Source organism: Phascolarctos cinereus, unplaced genomic scaffold (assembly GCF_003287225.1).
Source record: "Phascolarctos cinereus isolate Bilbo 61053 unplaced genomic scaffold, phaCin_HiC Scaffold_9;HRSCAF=440, whole genome shotgun sequence".
NCBI lineage: Eukaryota > Metazoa > Chordata > Mammalia > Diprotodontia > Phascolarctidae > Phascolarctos > Phascolarctos cinereus.
Genome location: NW_027556402.1, coordinates 187313083 through 187330398, shown reverse-complemented (window position 1 = coordinate 187330398; position 17316 = coordinate 187313083). Strand labels below are relative to the sequence as shown.

The following is a 17316-nucleotide window of genomic DNA, read 5'->3' as shown; positions in this document are numbered from 1 at the left end:
AGGATTCAGGCCATGAAGGGCTTAAAAAGGCTTTTTAATTGATCTGATGCTTAAGTAATACAAAAGCACTAGTTTTTAGTGAATAGGGAAATTACCAGATCCTAAGAAGATGTCCGAGGTTCCTCCCAGCTCTAACGTTCTTCATCCTAAGCTTCCTCCCTCTTGAGCACTGAAATCCTGCTCTCTTCCAAATGACCATAAACCAAGAACTAATTCCACAATTCACATTTAGATTCTTAAGTAGGTTCTTTTGTGAGGAAGAAAAAGTGGAAAGGCATACATCCTATAGCCAATGTTTTATACTGGTCCCCTGTCTAAGTAAGGGCTGCATTTTCAACCTAACAGATTGCAAAGTAAGAGAAGTGAGACCAGCAGGCTTCTCTCCCCTCTCCCTGCCAGAATCCTGTCAACAAGTATTGACTACCAATAGTCCCATCTTCACAAATTAGCATGGTGATTGGCAACTGAGTAGAGGGCATGTGAATCTGAGACTCCCTTTTTTTTCATGCCATTAATGAAAGCTACATTGTAGGTTGCAGCAAAAGCACCCAAGATGGTCCTCCACCAATGTACACCTTAGGTCTGCGCTATGATCTGAGGAAAACATTTGTTTCTTCAATTGCTTCAAGTCAAAACATGTGATGACAAACTCTGTGGGCCTGACTTCACTGCCAGGGGAGCATTCCCAGAAGAGGATCTCCCAAGAGGACAGCATGTGAGGAAGAGGGCCTGGAGTTGGGGTGATGGGAGCTTGGAAGAGTAACTTCTCTAGGGCATATCCAAATGACTTATGTCTACCTGAACTCTGGCCAATCAGGTTTAAGCTTTGGATCAAGAGGGGAAAAAAAACAAAAACAAAACAGGGGCAGCAAGGTGGTGCAGAGGATAGAGCACTGGCCTTGGAGTCAGGATGACCAGAGTTCCATTCTGACCTCAGACACTTACTAGCTGTGTGACCCTGGGCAAGCCACTAACTCGCTTTGAGGTTCTAAGAGGCCAGGTCAGGTCTGGCCACCATACTTGCAAAGCATTGATCAAACTCACATCAACAGTTGGCCTGACCTCCAATAACAAGGTTCAAATATTTAGATCTGTAAGGGAACTTAAGATCTAATCTTATATGTCTGTATACACACATATATATACACATAAGTACATATTTGCATGTGTGCACATATACACATATATGCATGTTGTGTATGTTATGAAAACTAAGGTATTTTAATGCCCTGATTATGCTAAGTCCAAGAACTCAGTAGTAGCTCAGACAAACTAGAATCTCACCCAAGTCCCTTATCTCTGGGGCCCCAACTTCAGCTGCTCATCACTGACTCCTCACTAAACTATACTGGGATGACTAAGGCCTCAAAGGCCCCAGCGCCACTGCTCATGACACATAATACTTACCAGCTGTGAGGCTCTGGGCAAGTCACTTAACCCCAATTGCCTTACCTAAAAAGAGTTGGTTTGCCAGAAGGATAGTGCATCCTCCCTTGCCCTATCAGGAAAATTAAGAGGCTCTGGAAAGATCGTGCCATCTAGGCTAAATATATATTTTTTTAAATGTAACAAAGTTCAAGAACTCAGTCAGTCATAAAGTGAAAAGCACTACCTTTGGAAACAAAAGACACATTCAAATTCTACCTCTGATATTTATTACCTGTGTGACCTTGGGCAAATCCTTAAACCCCTGGGCCTCAGTATCTTTATCTGTAAAATGAAAAACGTTGGGCTACATAGCATCTTTGGTCACATCCAGCTATATAGATAGATCTGTGAGTTAGTTACATTGGGCTTCCTGGCATTTTATGGGTAAAGAGAAATTAACTCATCACCACATAAAAGGCCAAGAAGCCCGAATCAGAGACTGCTGAGTAGGGGACACGTATCCCCAGAAGACTTAGGATCATCAGCACCCACAAAGTCGACTTTGTATTACAAGGTGGCATTTGACTACATAGGCCTGGGAGGTCTGATTCCTAGAGAGCTGAGCTGGCAGAAAGTGCCAAAGGCAGCAATGATTTACCTTATACCAGGCTGTGAAAATGCATCCTTGGAGGTATCACTGGAAAAAAAGCATAATCAGAAACAGGGAAGTGTGTGCATGGTGATAGCACCAGGCTTAAGGCGGGAAAGCCCACTGTCTTCCTACTGAGCAGACTTCAAAGAGGAGGATTCATCACCTGCTTGGCAAGGTTTGGACATCTTACTCACCCATCACCCAGGTGTTACAAACTAAGATTTTTTGTTGCTTTCAAACACACATACCACACCAAAGCTTAGTCAAATTCCCTGTGCCCATCTGTTTTGACCCTCAGCAAGAAGTGGTGAATGAAGACTTATAGAATACAGAGTACAAGAAACACAGCCATAAGGGACCAGAAAAAAAAAAAGCCTAGAGTCCAAATGGTCTTTTCTATTCTGCATGGAGTCAGCTGCCAAAGACATATCTAACACCTCCTTGGAAGACCAGCTCTAAAGGCAACCTACTTTGTCAATGCTGCACATTCTCCATCTCCCTCATCACTCTGAGATCTGAACATGGCACTATTTATAGACTACTGGCCCTTTCGGAGCTGTACTAATCTCCGGAGCAACATTTAATCATTACCTTTTAAGATCTAAAACTCATTTCACACTAAAAGGAATTGCATACAGAAATGTAAGTATACTCTATGTACTGGAAAGCACATACAATTCTCCCTACTTCCCCCAACCATTCGGGACAGAGGGTAGTTACAACTTATTTAAATTTACTCTCCATTGTAATGTCTCTTGAAACTGCTTTTTCTATTGATTATGCTGTATTCTTTGAAGGTCACAGACTTCTAGCCTGAGTTTCTAACATCTCCTGCTCCCACCAATGCAAGAGTTGTTGCCCTTTTGTGGGTCCTGGACCCCTTCTGGCAGTCCAGCTAAATATAAGGACTTCTTCTCAGAATAAAGTTTTTAAATGCAAATAAAACACACAGGATTACAAAGGAAACTAATTGTGTTATAAATAATTATTCAGATTAAAAAAAAAAAACTAAAAAGATTTCATGGGACCCCAGGATAAGAATCCCTACTGTAATGGATCTTTTGGGGATGGTCCCACTTACTCCCTGATTGGCTCACCAGTATCAGCAGGGACCCCAGGAATTGGATTTACTGCTGTGGATGCAGAAGAGCTATGGAAGGAGCTACACAGTACATAAACAACATGTTTTTATGAAGTGTTACTGCTTCAGGACATATAGCCAAGCTTAAATACCATGCACTGAGTACAAGGGCAAGGGTTGGGGGGAGGGGGGGGAATCTGAAAATAACAAGCACTTGGGAGAAGTTGCAGGAACCAATCCAAATTCACAGCAAAGGCTGAAATGCACAAACAGAATCAACTTGTTGTAAAAGGCCCCTTTCTCCACATCTTTGCCTGAGAGGCAACAACAGTCTAAAAAGGGGGTGAAAAAGGCACTGTGACACCAAACTTAAGAGTTACTAAAAATAAAAACCAAGCCTTATGGGTCAGGAAATTAGTTCAACTATTTCACAAGAGACACACCCACAAAGGATAGCCGACTCTATTGAAAAAGCTGGCTTTCATCTGTGGAAGGCATTCTAGTGGGTGCCTGTGATTGGAAACCAGCTGAAAGGTGGCAACCAGATGGCTGGGCATCCACTGAATAAGCTTTAATTCTGGTGTCTTTTCAGCTTTTCTCAACCTGCCAATTTTATCCAAACCAAGGCTAATTAGATTGGTTCTCCCACCCCTCCAATTTTCCTGGACTGCCCGATACCCAAAGTCGGGAACTGTTCCTGGAATCTCCACTTAATCCCCACAGACAATGGACACACACACATACACGTGGGATACCCTACCTCCAGATGCAATGTAGAATCCACTAGGTGCATACTTGGCCACCACAACTTGATGGGCGTGTTCTGTATAAATGTCTGCAATTGAGGGATTCTGTAGAATGAGGAGTCAGAGAGGAGGTGGAGTCAGTATATATACAATGAATAGATGTAAAGCAACTGCTCCCCTTATAAAAGAAAGGGTGCTGTGTGAGGAATCAAGACACCTGGGTTCAAGTCTCAGCTGTCATGAATTAGGCTCAATAATAGTGAACAAGTCAATTCTGTTCTCTAGACCCGGATTTCATTTGTAAAACTAAGAGGGTTAGACTAGATTAGTTAAGATCCCTTAGTATTTCTGATTTTAAATATATCTATTCTTCCAACTGTAAAGCTGTAATTATTCCTTGGCTATACCTTTTTAAAAAATAAAAAGACAGTGGGGGAAAAAAAAGTCATGATAATTCAGTGACACTCAGTATCTCATTCCCCCTCAGGAACTCTTTACTTAACAATGGGTTAAACACAGTGTAAAAATGCTCAATAAGTATAATGCATATTTATGTAATATGCATAAACATAGTATTTACATATAAATACAATAATCATACTATACAAATAACAAATGATATACAAACCATATTATAGATTTGCTGAGTATTAACGTAAATCAATAAATATAAAACACTTAACAGGTATAAAGCTCTCTATGTGCCATTTGTATCTTATCCAAAACCTAGTATAGTGCCCTGCACACGTATAAATACTGCAAGGTTTCTTCAATGAAAAGGAATTATCAGTTACTGTCTACACACGCCATGTCCGCATACCAGCATCATCTTCTTGCATTACACCCCTGACATTTTCTCCTTTGAGACAGGACAAGAAACTCAACTGAACAGGCTGATCAAGGCACAATTTATAAGAGGTAGTAGGAGGGAGGGATTTGTGTTCCCTTCCTCACTCTGTGGTTGGTGAAGGTCAAATGAAATCATTTAAGCTATATCAAGCTGCTATGATGTGCCTCCAAGTGTGTGCTAAATGCTGGGAACCTGAAGGAAAATCTCAAGAGTCCCTGCCCTCAAGGAGACTGCATTTTAAAAAACTTTTCCCCCCACCTTTGAACTCATAGTACCTAGTGCACCCCTGGCCCATGAGAGATGTTTAATAAATGCCTCCTGAATGAACATTCCAAGGGACATTGCATTTTAGAGGAGGAGACAGGTACACACAAGACACATAGGAAGGAATTTGTATCAGCCAGGGAAGGGAGGCTAGCCAAGAAAGACCTTCCATAGTAGGTAGCTGAATCTTGAAGGAAACTGGAGACTCCAGGTGGATGAGACAATTAGATCTATGGGGATAGAGATGGAGTATCATATGTGAGGAATAGGTTGGGCAGCTGTGTGGAGGGGAGTAACATAGAGTAGACTGAAAAGGGGCCAGGCTGTGAAGGGCTCTTATTTGTGCTAGGGATGCTGTGAGAATAGATAGAGCAATCCTGAAAGGCTTCACCAAGGAAGGAAGACTTGTGCCTTTGGGTACTACTTTGGCTTAATAGGTGGAATAGGATTTGAGAAGGAAGGAAAGGGCATTTCAGGTTGGGGGAATTGGAAAATCAGTGTCTAAAAATGGCTCCTCTGAATGAGCCACACCACTGGCTGCTCATCTATACCCAAGAGTACTACATGAAACACCACAGGGTCATTCCTAATAAGAGCTTGGCATCAGCATAAAATGGACGTGCAGCTCTTGCTTTTATTCTGAACGAAACTGGGTCAGAGAGCACATGCTCAGACACTCCCAATTAAACCTAATGACTTACAGCTGAGTCAGTGGGACCCAGTCCGGCTGTTCTGAAAGCAGGCGGCAGAGCACGGTGAATGAAGAGTGGTGGAGTTGGAAGCCAAACCCTCTACAGACACCCTACACTACTCCCACTGGCCTGCTAGCCGCTTCCTCAGCCATGATGCCTGCGTCTTTTGCTGGGCAGCCCACATCCCGCCTCACCTCTGCCTCGATGAACCTCTAGCTTCCTTTAAAGCCTGCATATCACCTCTTCCATTAAAATGAAAGACCCTTCGGGGCAGAGGATTTTTTTTGGCTTTGTTATCTCCAATTAGCAAAGTGCCTGGCACACAGCAAATGCTAATAAATGCTTCCTGACTCAATTCCAAGTGTTCCCCCCTACGAGAGCCTTTCCTACCAATTATCTCTCCCCTCCTCCATAACTGCCCTTTCTTCTTAATGAAATTACTTTGTATTTCTTTCCTAGTAATGCCCACCAAATGTAAGTCACTGGAGGGCAGGCACCGTTTCCTTTTTCACTGTACCCAGACACCCTGAATAATGCTTAGCACACTGTTGGGCCAGTAGTTTTAAAAAAGAAAGAAAGAAAGAAATGAAACTCCATGACACCAGGCCAAGTCTCTTAAGACTCTCTAGACTTCAGTTTCCTCAAAAGTACGAAGGGGAAGACACTGTTTGTCCGTCCCACCTGTCAGGGCTGTTGGGAGGTTCAACCTGGATCGTGATAAAGTACTTTGTAGACATAAATGCCCCAGAAGAACACAAGCTGCCACTTTTTGGCTAGCTCCCTAATGCCAAGCTCGTTATGCCAATTTAAGTCCCTACAAATGAGACTATTTCCTGTCTCCAATGTGTCACAGCATGTCAGGTTTGTCACCAAGGAGGCACATGACAATTAGAGTACATTGTGGATAACAGCCTGTTCTTGGCAAAAAGGATCTAATAATACTCTTTTTCATGCTGGGCTCTTTGCTTGTGAAATAGGTCAGAGCACTTGGTAGAAAATACTAAACATGAAAGCGCTCAAGGAACTGTGAAGTTAATGAAACCACCCAAGAACCAAAAACTCAGACAGAGCTGGTGCGGGGGAAGGAGGGTCCCACCAGGGTGCAAGCAGCTGATGACAAAACAAAACCGAGATTTTAAGGGGAGAGGCATTCTTCAGTAGGTTCTGGCCTCCACAGTCCCACCCCTAAGCAGATAAGAGTTCAACCCAGGCAATATGGCAGAACTCCCACTTTCCCCATTTGCCATCATCTGGACATGAAGGGGAAAGAGGGAGGCCAGCTGTGACTTCATCACTCCGTGCCCCTAGCTCCCTTCACTCAGGCAGGTAAGCAACCCAACTACAAATGAAGGGCATAGCCTGGGGGCATGAAGACGTTGCACACTCACTCAGCTTTAGTGAGTCAGAAGTGACACCTGAACCCACATCTCCAAGCTCTAAGGCAGATCTGCAATCCTTCAGCAATCTCTCACGTTGCATTCAAAAACAACCACTAACTTTTCTCTTCAAGTCACATCCTGCCTGCATCTTAATGAATTTGTGCACTCAAATTCCAAAAGTCTTCACCCTCCATACCCCCTTCCCTGAAGACATTCCTCCCCAACAGATGTAAGTTTAAAAAAAAAAAATCAGGTAACTATGAAGTTCAGGGAGCATAAATCTTTACTGGTGAGGGTGGTGTTGAGAGCACTCAACTTGGGAGTTACGAGAGATCTGGGTCAGGATCCTAGATCTGACACTTACTAGCCACGTGATGTTTATGCCTCAGTTTCCTCAACTGTCAAATGGGAATACGTTCAATCCTCAGCTCACAAGACTGCAACCACACTGGGTTGGAGGGTCAGGACACACTCTGCCTATTCTGATGTCTACATCTTCTACCTTGGATAATGAAAACCAGACACCCTGAATAAGCAACCCAAGTTCGGGGTTTTGAAGACTGAAAAGAGATTGCTGTATGAAGGTTCTCTGGGCAGGAATTGGGATGGGCTTACCATCCCACTTACTACCTAAGTGACCTTGGATAAAGTGAAGCTGCTGAAATACTGGAATATTATTTGTACAGGTAAAGAAAAAGAGTCAATAACTTAGCCAAGGTCACATCAATAGTAAGAGCAACAAAGCTTTGATCTGAACCCTAGACCTTTTGTTTCAGATTTATTAGGCCACATGGCAAAGCAGGAACAACTAGTCCAAAAAGCATTTATTAAATGCCTACTATATGCAAAGCCCTGCGGAAACAAATTCAAAAACAAAAATTAGCTTTCATTCTACTGGATCATACTTTTTTTGAGAGAAAAATCCAAAGAAGTAGGGTGGGAAAGGGGCTTGGAAAGCCATCTAGCACAGCTCTTTTTATTTCCCAGATAAGGACACTGGAGACCAAGGAAAGCAGATGATTTAAACCCAGGTCCTCTGGCTCCAAAAGCCCCTCTCATCCCAACAGATTACCTCTTTTTTACTCAACATATTTAATTGTCTATTTAGTTGTCTTGTCTTTAAGGCCTAGTTTTAGATCCTCTCCCAACCTGACAATTAAAGGTCAAGGGGCCAACTGGGCCCCATGAACTTTTCAAGATCCTTTTCTCTGCCCTCTTTTCTTCTGAGACTCCCCCACACACCTTTGTAAGGGGATAACATAGCATACTTTTAAAAGTTCTAGAATGGCAACCTGGCAATTTGACCAGGAGTCTGCATCTCCCATTAACCAGCCATGTTGCGTTGGGCAAATCATCTCCCTAGACTTGAGTTTTCTCATCTGTAAAAATCACAGCTGACAACACCTGGCTCTTGCAATCCTAATAATCCCAGGAGGTAGGTACTACAAAAATTAGGGTTCCCATTTTACATGTAAACAAGCTTGAGACTCAGAGCAGAAGATGAACTTGGAAAACTTGACTCCAAACATAGGGTTCTTTCCCTACCTTTGTTGAACTGGATGTGTTACTTGGTAACATCTGGTAGTTGTTAACTAGTTCTGGTAGCAAAGAGCTGAGATTCTGATTAAGGTAAACTTGTCTAGTTCCCAAAATTTCCATTCAGAATTCTAACTTCAGATGGTCGTTTGGCATAATAAAAAGATCTTAGACCACAGAGGTCATCCATCCAGTCTAGACTTCTCATTTTACAAATTTGAAAATTGGAGCACAGCGTTTTAGGGACCTGCCTAAGGTTAAATGGCTAGTAAAAAGCAGAGGCGGAATCTGAATCCAGACTTTCCCATACAGGACCATACTGCTTCTCGCTGGGTCTAGCCTAAAAGATGGGAAACTTTAGTCCTATCAGGGGTTCATCATTCATGAGCTCCATGAACTTGGGTCAATCGGCCTCTCTGAACTTCAGTAAAATGAGGAGACTGGACCAGATGAGGGGCCCCTTTGGTAGCTTGACAGAGGCCAGGGACCCCTTCTAAAGTTTGTTACCTATATTCATAATTGAAGGAAATGTTAAATCCCAATTAGAGCAGGAGTTAGCTTCTCACAGACTCCATGAAAGCTATCCAGGTTGGGTTAAAAATCCCTGAAATAGATGGATTCCAATGCCAAGTCTAGCTCTAAAAAGCTAAGCACTGGGAGCAGGGCTGTGGAAGCACTCTGATGCCAGCTTCTCTCCAGATCACTCCCCGTCCACTCGCCAAATGTCTGCTTCCTCTATGCAGCCCAGTACCCTGCTGTGGATCCTGAGGTAAAGGGATGCAGGGACACTGTAGGCTGGGCTCAGTAAGGAGCCCTTCCTGTTGTTGCTAGCTCTCCTTCCCATGGTTTCTCTGGGGAGGATAAGAGCCTTGAAGATAAAATGGTGGCCACCTGTTACCTCTGCTACCAGCTCACATTCCAACCAGAGTTAAAACTCTGAGCTAAAAGGGAGCTTAGATTAGGCAGGCTCACTTACCTAGACAAGCCTTTGACAAAAAGTCTTTCTGAGCTCAGGGAAGGCCAACACATCTAGGCCCTGACAAAATGCTGGGAGTCAGGTGACTTCCACTGCACTAGCAATTCACACTTCTATGTGTAGGTAGCATGACATTTACATGGAATGTTTGGAAAGAAACTAAACTTCACGCAAGAAAACCTCAACTGATACTCTAGCTTTCACTGATTAGCTATGTGACCTTGGTACCTCAATGTCCTCACCTGTAAAATGGGCATAATACCCAAATTCCCTACCTCACAAGACTAATGCGGTAATCAGCGATCAATCACACATATTAAAAGTGTTTTTTAATTCATAAAAGCTTGTACAATGTCAGTGACATTAACCTTCTAGATATCCAAGGCACAAGCCGTACCATCTCCTGATTCTGGGCATTTTTACAGCTCATTCCCTATCCCTGGAATTCTCTCCCTCCTGATCTCTGCTTTCCGGCTTCCTTCATGTCCCAGCTGAAATCCCTTCTACTGAGAAACCTTTCCTCATCCCTCTTATGGCTAGTGCCCTCTGAGACTGCTTCCCATGTATCCTGCAGGTATCTCCTTAGTACTGGCAAGTAGGGGACAGAGTGGGTAAAGCACTGGGCTTGGAATATGAAGACTCATCTTCATGAGTTCAAATCTGACCTCAGACATTTACTAGCTGTACGACCCTGGGTAAGTCACTTAACCTTATTTGCCTCAGTTTCTTTATCTGTAAAATGAGAAGGAAATAGCAAACCACTCCAGTATCTTTGCCAAGAAAACCCCAAATAGGCTCAGAGTCACACATGACTAAAAAAAAAAAACCATCTCATTAGTGCCTAGTAATTGTATGTTATCTTTCCCACCAATACTGCAAGCTCCTTGAGGGCAGGGGCTATCTTTTGCCCTTTTTTGCAGGCACCAGATGACACAATGAAAAAAGTAGACCAAAAGTCAGAGACCCTGGTTCAAATCCTGCCTCAGACTGTTTGACCCTGGAGAAGTTCACTAAATCTGCTAGCTTTGGTTTCCTCAGCTGTAAATGGAGGGTGATAATAGTATCTATCTCCCAGAGTTATGAGAATAAAATGAGTTATTTTAAATATTGTGTAAACCTTAAAGAACTATATGAATGCTCTTTGTAGCATCTTGCCCTCAGTAAGTCAAGTTTGATGGCTTTATTGATTGACAAGAAGGCATTTCTTACATTACTGATCCTCAGAACAAATCTCTGCGGTTGGTACTTCAAGCATCAGTCCCATTATACAGCCAAAGGAACCGAGATGCAAGATGAGATCAAAATGACCTTAGAATCTCAGGGCTTGTCAGTAACAAGCCAATACCAATAAGCCCAAGGTCATGATCTTTCCATGAGGTGACGCTCCTCTACATTCTGTCCACAAGCACCTCACCTTGGCCCAGCTACAGCTCTCAAGTAATACAGCTTCTATCCAGTCTTCCCATAACTTACAAAGTAAGCACTATTTTCTCCTGTCATGGTTTTGAGTAGGCAGTGAAAATAGTGGGAAGTGCCTTGAACTCCAACAAGGAGTACTGTGTAAATTCAAAAACTGCCAGTGTGGCATCACCTCACATTTTTAGCTCTAGGTAAGACTTTCCACTGCAGGGGCGTGTCAGTGGCTGGCAATGCCAATTCTTAAGATACTACTTTGACTTACCTAGTGAACGAGGATTTGGGTGGATCATTTAAGACAGAATTCAGCAAGTAAGATTAACCTGGGTTTTGGATATACCTTTCCACACAAATTACTGGACAAGCTGTACAGTAATCCTTCTACATCATGGGGATTAGGAGTGAAACACCACTGATATGGAAAATCTGTATAAAAATTTTTGGCTCTCCCTTAATTCCAGAGAAGAAATCTGAATTGTTATGATATTAAAAAAAAATTTTGGTATTATACTACACATTTTCTACATCTCAGTTTCTAAACTTTTCCCATGTTGTCAGATGGCGTGTGTCATCTGCAGCTTCTGCAAAATTCCAAGATGAGGAATGTTGAAGGGTTAACTGTCTATGAAAGGTTGTGGCAAGCCTACTCTGGTATATAATTATTTAAAATAAGACTCCACTGATAAAAGCTTTCATAGGATGTTACACCTAGAAAGCACTTTTAGCTCATCTAGTCCCATGCCTACATTTTACAGGAAAGGACGCTGAAGCTTGGATAAAGCTAAAATGATTGTGGCATGGTCAGGAGTGAAGCCCTAACCTTCTGACTAGGATTTCATCGGGAATTGCTTTCCCTTTCTATCAATCCCATTAAGAATAAGTTCAACTTCCTCACGGGGACATTAAAGGACCCCAATTATCTGGCTCCAATCCAAGTTCCCACCACTCCACAACCTACGACCTTCGCAAAGGTATACGTATCAAACACTAGGTAACTTGGGAGGGGAGGTGCGCCAAGGAAGGCCTCCCACAGCAGGGATTTGAATCTTGGGGGAAACCAGAGATTCCAGCTGGGGAGACAAATAGCCTGCACAGGAATGAAGAGGAGATGGAGTCTCATTTTGAGGAACAGGTAGGCCAATGTGTCTCAGTTTTAACCAGACTGATATACTCATGCACCCTTGAATACACCATGAGAATTCCTACCTCATGAACATTTTCAGACAATTTGTCACTTTTGCCTGGGGGTGGAGGTTGAGGGGAAATATTCCTTTTTCAGGGAACGTTGTAAAGATGTGCCTCAAAAGGGGCAGCGAGGTGGCGCAGTGCATAGAGCTCCAGCCTTGGAGTCAGGAAGACCTGAGTTCAAATCTGGCCTCAGACACTTGACACAACTAGCTGTGTGACCCTGGGCAAGTCACTTAACCCCAACTGCCTCACCAAAAAAAAAAAAATGTGCCTTAAAGGACAGAACAGCAGACTTCAGAGTCAGGAAGGCCTAAGTGTGAATAGGGTCTCAAGCAACTTTGAACAAAAACAAGCATTTATTAAACATTCTACTATCTGTCAGGCTCTGGGGATAACCCTAGCAAGAATTAAAAAAACAGAAAGAATGAAACAATTGCTACCCTCAAGGAGATTACATTCTAATGGAGGGAGACAAGTACTCATTAAAAAAATACAGAATAAATGTCGTTTTGGGGAGAAGGCTCAAAAAAAAGCTAGAGGAAGAAAGTGGTGCTTTGGCTTCATCTTAGGCTGGGAGGCTCTGCCATGTGTCAGATAGCTTCAGCCTTAGGTGACTGTTAAGAGACTCAAGAGAGAATATATCCCAAATAAGGTCCTAAATGTCAGCTCTTCTTCTCATCTATCTAAAGGAGATCTCTCTAAGATTCAAAGGGAAGTCCCAACTCTTCCATAAATCTAATCAATTAGTTAACACCAGGCTTTACAATTCACCAAACTCAAATACCAATGGAGCACAAGGGATGTCCATTGATTACCCCCCTTGTCCTCAATATATGGCTAGTCTACCTCCTTTTGATAAAGACAGGAACCAAGACCACGATGACAAGTGGTTTGCTACAAAGTCACAAGGCTTATCAAGTAGAACAACTTAGAATCCAAACGTACTTTTCTTTCCATTACATTCACTAAGCTTGGAGTACCAACATACTAGCGCTCACAATTTAGACCCTGAGTCTCAAGTAAAGGTTTTATATTCAGGTCTGGGTCTTTAATTTAAGGAGGCAGCAAAGAGTGATTAGGAAGATTTCCATCCAAAATATTTTAAACAAAAATGATGGTGCTAGGTAGGGTAATTTTCTCAGCTACCTAGACACTCTGAGAAGGTATCACACACCTTGCTGTGATAAGCAAATGAGGTAACAGATAATAAGGTGATTTCAGTCCTGTGAAGTAGGTGGTAATAATATTGCAAGAATACTTAATTTTGTCAATGAGGTTACTCCTCAGATCAATGCTTCCCGGCAATGACTATGATTTGGTATATGGTCTCCAAGAACTGCTGTAGCAAAGAAAAAAAAAAGCACCATCTGTGACTCACCTAGAGATAAACCTTTCTGAATTCAGCATGGGGGGGTTCCTCACAACAGAAGTATAATTCCCACCAACTGGGTCCACTTATATTAATTTAACTGGTTTATGCCTATTTAATTAGCACAACACTCAATACATGCTTATTGAATTATCAGTCATCATCAGTCCACACTTCATCACAAAGCACCATCATATCCAGTATCTCATTTGAGCTCTCATACCCCCACAAAAAAAGGTAGCTGACTTGGCAAGAAACCGAGGCCAAGAGGTTACTCGTCATATAGGATATGGAACATCAGATGAATTTAAGCACTTCAGTACTTCTCATATGCCTAGCATTGTGCCAAGTGCTGGGGACACAGAAATTACTGGTTTGAGAAAAAAGAAGTGGGATTGTATGGGAAAAGGCCTCATTTCCTCTTTGGTAAAGTCATGATAAAATCTGTCTCACTAACTTCAGAGGGCTGCTAGGAGAAAGGCCTTTGTAAATTGCAAAGCTAACAAATAAATGCTATGACAATATCAGTTGTTACTACTATTCTCATAGTCCTGTTACTAAAGAGCATTAGCTTCACACTACTTCACTCCAGAGGCAGAGCAGGAAACATCTCACTGATGGCTTAGTCAGAAATAATTCATGTAGACAGTTTTATCTGTTGAGGCCTGACAGCCAGTTCAACAGAAAGGAAAACATATTAAGGGAGTGGGAAACATTTTAAAATGCAGTTTTGGAGAAAGCCAGAGAAGAAATAATCTCCGTTATTTGAATAATTACAGAGTAATAACAATAATTTGAGAAGCCTTTCCAATTAGCTGGCCCTGTAACTAACTGCTTTCCGTCCTGGGTACAGGATTCCTGCAGTGAGTGATTACTTGAAATAAATTCATTAGTGTTTCTCTGCCGTGACTCATAAAGGCTAAGGGTAGGAAGAAGGGAACACTTATTTCCTCTTCCAGCTCATTTTTCAAGGGTCAGGGAAAATAAAGATTCTTTTAAAAGGGAAGAAAACTCCAAAGGGCCACAAACACACCCAATGAGGAATATGGTGCAGTGGAATCATGGAGTCAGCCAGGAAACCTAGGATGATCTAATTGTTACAAACTGGCCTTATGTAACCTCTCTGCTCCTCAGTTTCCCCAGCTGCAAAAACCAAAAAGATTGGCAAAATAATCTTTGAACTCCCTTTCGAGGTTAATACCCGTCTTAGGCCCAACTGATAACCCCACTTGGGAGGGAGGGAGGGAAGGAGCAGAGGGGTGTGGCAACCTGCCTCACACCTTTCCTCTCCCTCACTACTCAACATCACTACTGCAGGAGTCTGGGCGTGGAAGGAGGTGATTAATTAATAATTAACTCGGCCTAAACGAGGGGAAATCAAGAGCAAGAAGGAGAACAAGGATGAAAAGAGGGATACTTTACATCGATATTCCTTATGATGACGCATTTTCCGTTGGTGTAGAGAAAATTGTTGCCTTTTGGGTCTCCTCCAATGATTTTGGAAACCCCTCTTTCAACCTGTGGCAGGCTGGCAAATACTTTCTCTGCAGAGAGACAGAAACGCACACATGCAAAGGCTGTATAGATGTCCACCTACTCTAGCTTGGGGTTGTGCGCAAGGGGTGATGCTGGGGGGGTGGGGGTGGGGATGGCTTGTAAGCTAGAGCCATGTTTGTAAATTGCCACATTTGACACCAGCTTCCATCCCCTTAGCACCTGTTGCAGCCAGCTATTAACATGCCAGGCTCCCAATAACTCCGGAAACAAGAGGGAAGGGCTCCCCATCCATTTTAAGGAAGGGCATAGGGGTAAGAGACCTCGGGTGATCTCTCCTTTAGGGGTACACTTCCCAGGGGAGTTTAATAGAAATGGAGAGAAAACTACTCCCACCTGGTGGCCCCGTGAGACTTACGCACATACAAAAGTGGAGGAAAGAGCAGGCTACAGGGAGAGGTGGGGATGCGTTTCCGCATTGTAAGCTAGAGCGCCTTCCCATTCAAACCACCCCACCCCCAATGCCGGGGCAGCGCCCGGGCACTACGCCCCCTCTTCCCCACCCTACCCTCTACTTCCTAGCTCCCTTCCAGGTCGGGAAGGGCCAGATGGGACAGCTTGGGCTGCTCATTTCAGAGAAGGTTCAAGAACCCCCGGGCTTGGGAGGAGGGGGTCTCGATTGGAGGTAGAGGGTGTGTGTGTGGGGGGGTATCCTCAGCGCCCAAGGAGCGGCTGCAAATACTTACTGATCTCGTAAGGCATCTTCGCCCACTTGTTACCGCGACCGCCAGGTCCCGCCGCCCAAGCAAAGTGGCCTGCCCACCTCCAAACCGCAGAGCGCCCAGTGCACGAGAGGACCCCGCTGGTGCCGGTGCCGCTGCCGCCGCTGCTCCCACTCTGAGGCCGCTTCGGTCCCGGTCTCGCAGCTTCAGCGGGTGCAGGCGGCGGCCAAGCCTTCTACAACCCGGAAGCGAGAGCCCAGCGAGCAGCCCTCGCCGAGCTTTGACCATATATAGTCAACTGCACAGCTTCGAGCCTGCGCGGACTCGGGGCCCTTCCCCCTCGGAGCCCCTCCCCCTTTTATCCCTTCCCCCTGGAAGTGACGCGACGCCACCAGCCTCCCGCTGAGCGGTGAAAAAGGCGAGGGGAAGGGGTGGGCTCAGAACGTTCCCGGGAAGAGGGTTGGAACGTTGCGGTGCAGAGCACGCGGGGCGGGGAGGGCGCTTAGGGAGGCCTCGGGAAGGGAAGGCTGCTGCTGCTTGGTTCCTTTTTCTCTTCTCTTTTCCATTTTCTCTCTTTCTCTTAACGCTGAAATTCTTAGGCAGACGTTTGATAGCGGCAAGATAAATAAGCCAAGCGACCCGAGTGGGGTTTCGCCCACTCCGGTTGCTTAGCAGCAGGGTGTAGGGAGGAAGCCTCCCAGGCGTTTCTGGGCTGTGGCCAGTGCGGGGGCTCCCAGGTGAGCGCCCGCGACCTTTGAGGGAATGCTTGCTTGCTCTTTTTTCCCCCCTCCTGTTTCTTTTCTTTTTCGGAAGTGAGGGAGAGTTTGTTTCAGAAAGGCGTGGAGGAGGTAGGCAGTAGCTTGGGGCGGGGGGGGGGGGGGGGGGGGGGGGGAGCCTACAAGCCCTTTCTAGACTGTGTCCAGTGAGGGGACTCGTGAGATTTCTTTTCTTCCTGTTTCTTCTGGGTAGGGAAGCCTTTCTTCAGAAAAGAGTGGGGCGGAGGATTTCCCACCAAAATCGAAATAGACATTCGTTACATAGAGGCAAGCGTGTCTGTTTAGCTGCCCCATGGAGCAGCCCTTCAGCAAAACTTGTAGGGTTTGTAGAAAGGATAGGCCAGGAGGAAACCTAGTACAGTTTGATGTAGCTGGTTTTTTTTTTACACTTCTACTAACACAGCTAAGTTCGAGGGTTCCTAATCTGGGGTCCATGGAAAAGTTTCATGTTGACCCTTTAACTTGGATGGGAAAAAGTTAAGTTTTGATTTTCACTAACCTCCGACTGAAATTCATGGTTTTAGGAAGTGGTGGTCTGTAGGCTTCACTAAACTGCCCAAGGGCCTTGGGGGTGTGGGGGGGAGACCAAGAAGGCTTGACTCCCATAACTACAAAACTTACTTTTAGTAAGGGAAAGGAAAACAGGAAGAGTGGGGAATCTCCTTGTATAGGAGATATACCACTTAAGGATCACTCTTAGACCTTGAAATAGGTTACCGAGGTAATGTCACAGGTGGTATCCTTGGCCAGGAAATAGTCAGGTGAAACAACCTGATTAAAGTATAGGCTGAAAATAATCAGTATAGC

General features: G+C 44.2%; 1 protein-coding gene across 1 annotated transcript in view; it reads right to left on the bottom strand.

The window, feature by feature from the left end:
- Positions 1–15968, bottom strand: part of WDR1 (WD repeat domain 1) — a 65988-nt gene extending 50020 nt beyond the window's left edge. Inside the window, exons 1-3 of the mRNA XM_020992083.2 lie at positions 15758–15968; positions 14940–15061; positions 3862–3952 (exon numbers count right to left, since the gene is read on the bottom strand). Coding sequence (XP_020847742.1) covers positions 3862–3952; positions 14940–15061; positions 15758–15773 — 229 coding nt within the window. The 5' untranslated portion in view covers positions 15774–15968. The remainder of the gene's footprint in view (positions 1–3861; positions 3953–14939; positions 15062–15757) is intronic.
- Positions 15969–17316: the final 1348 nt, after the last annotated feature.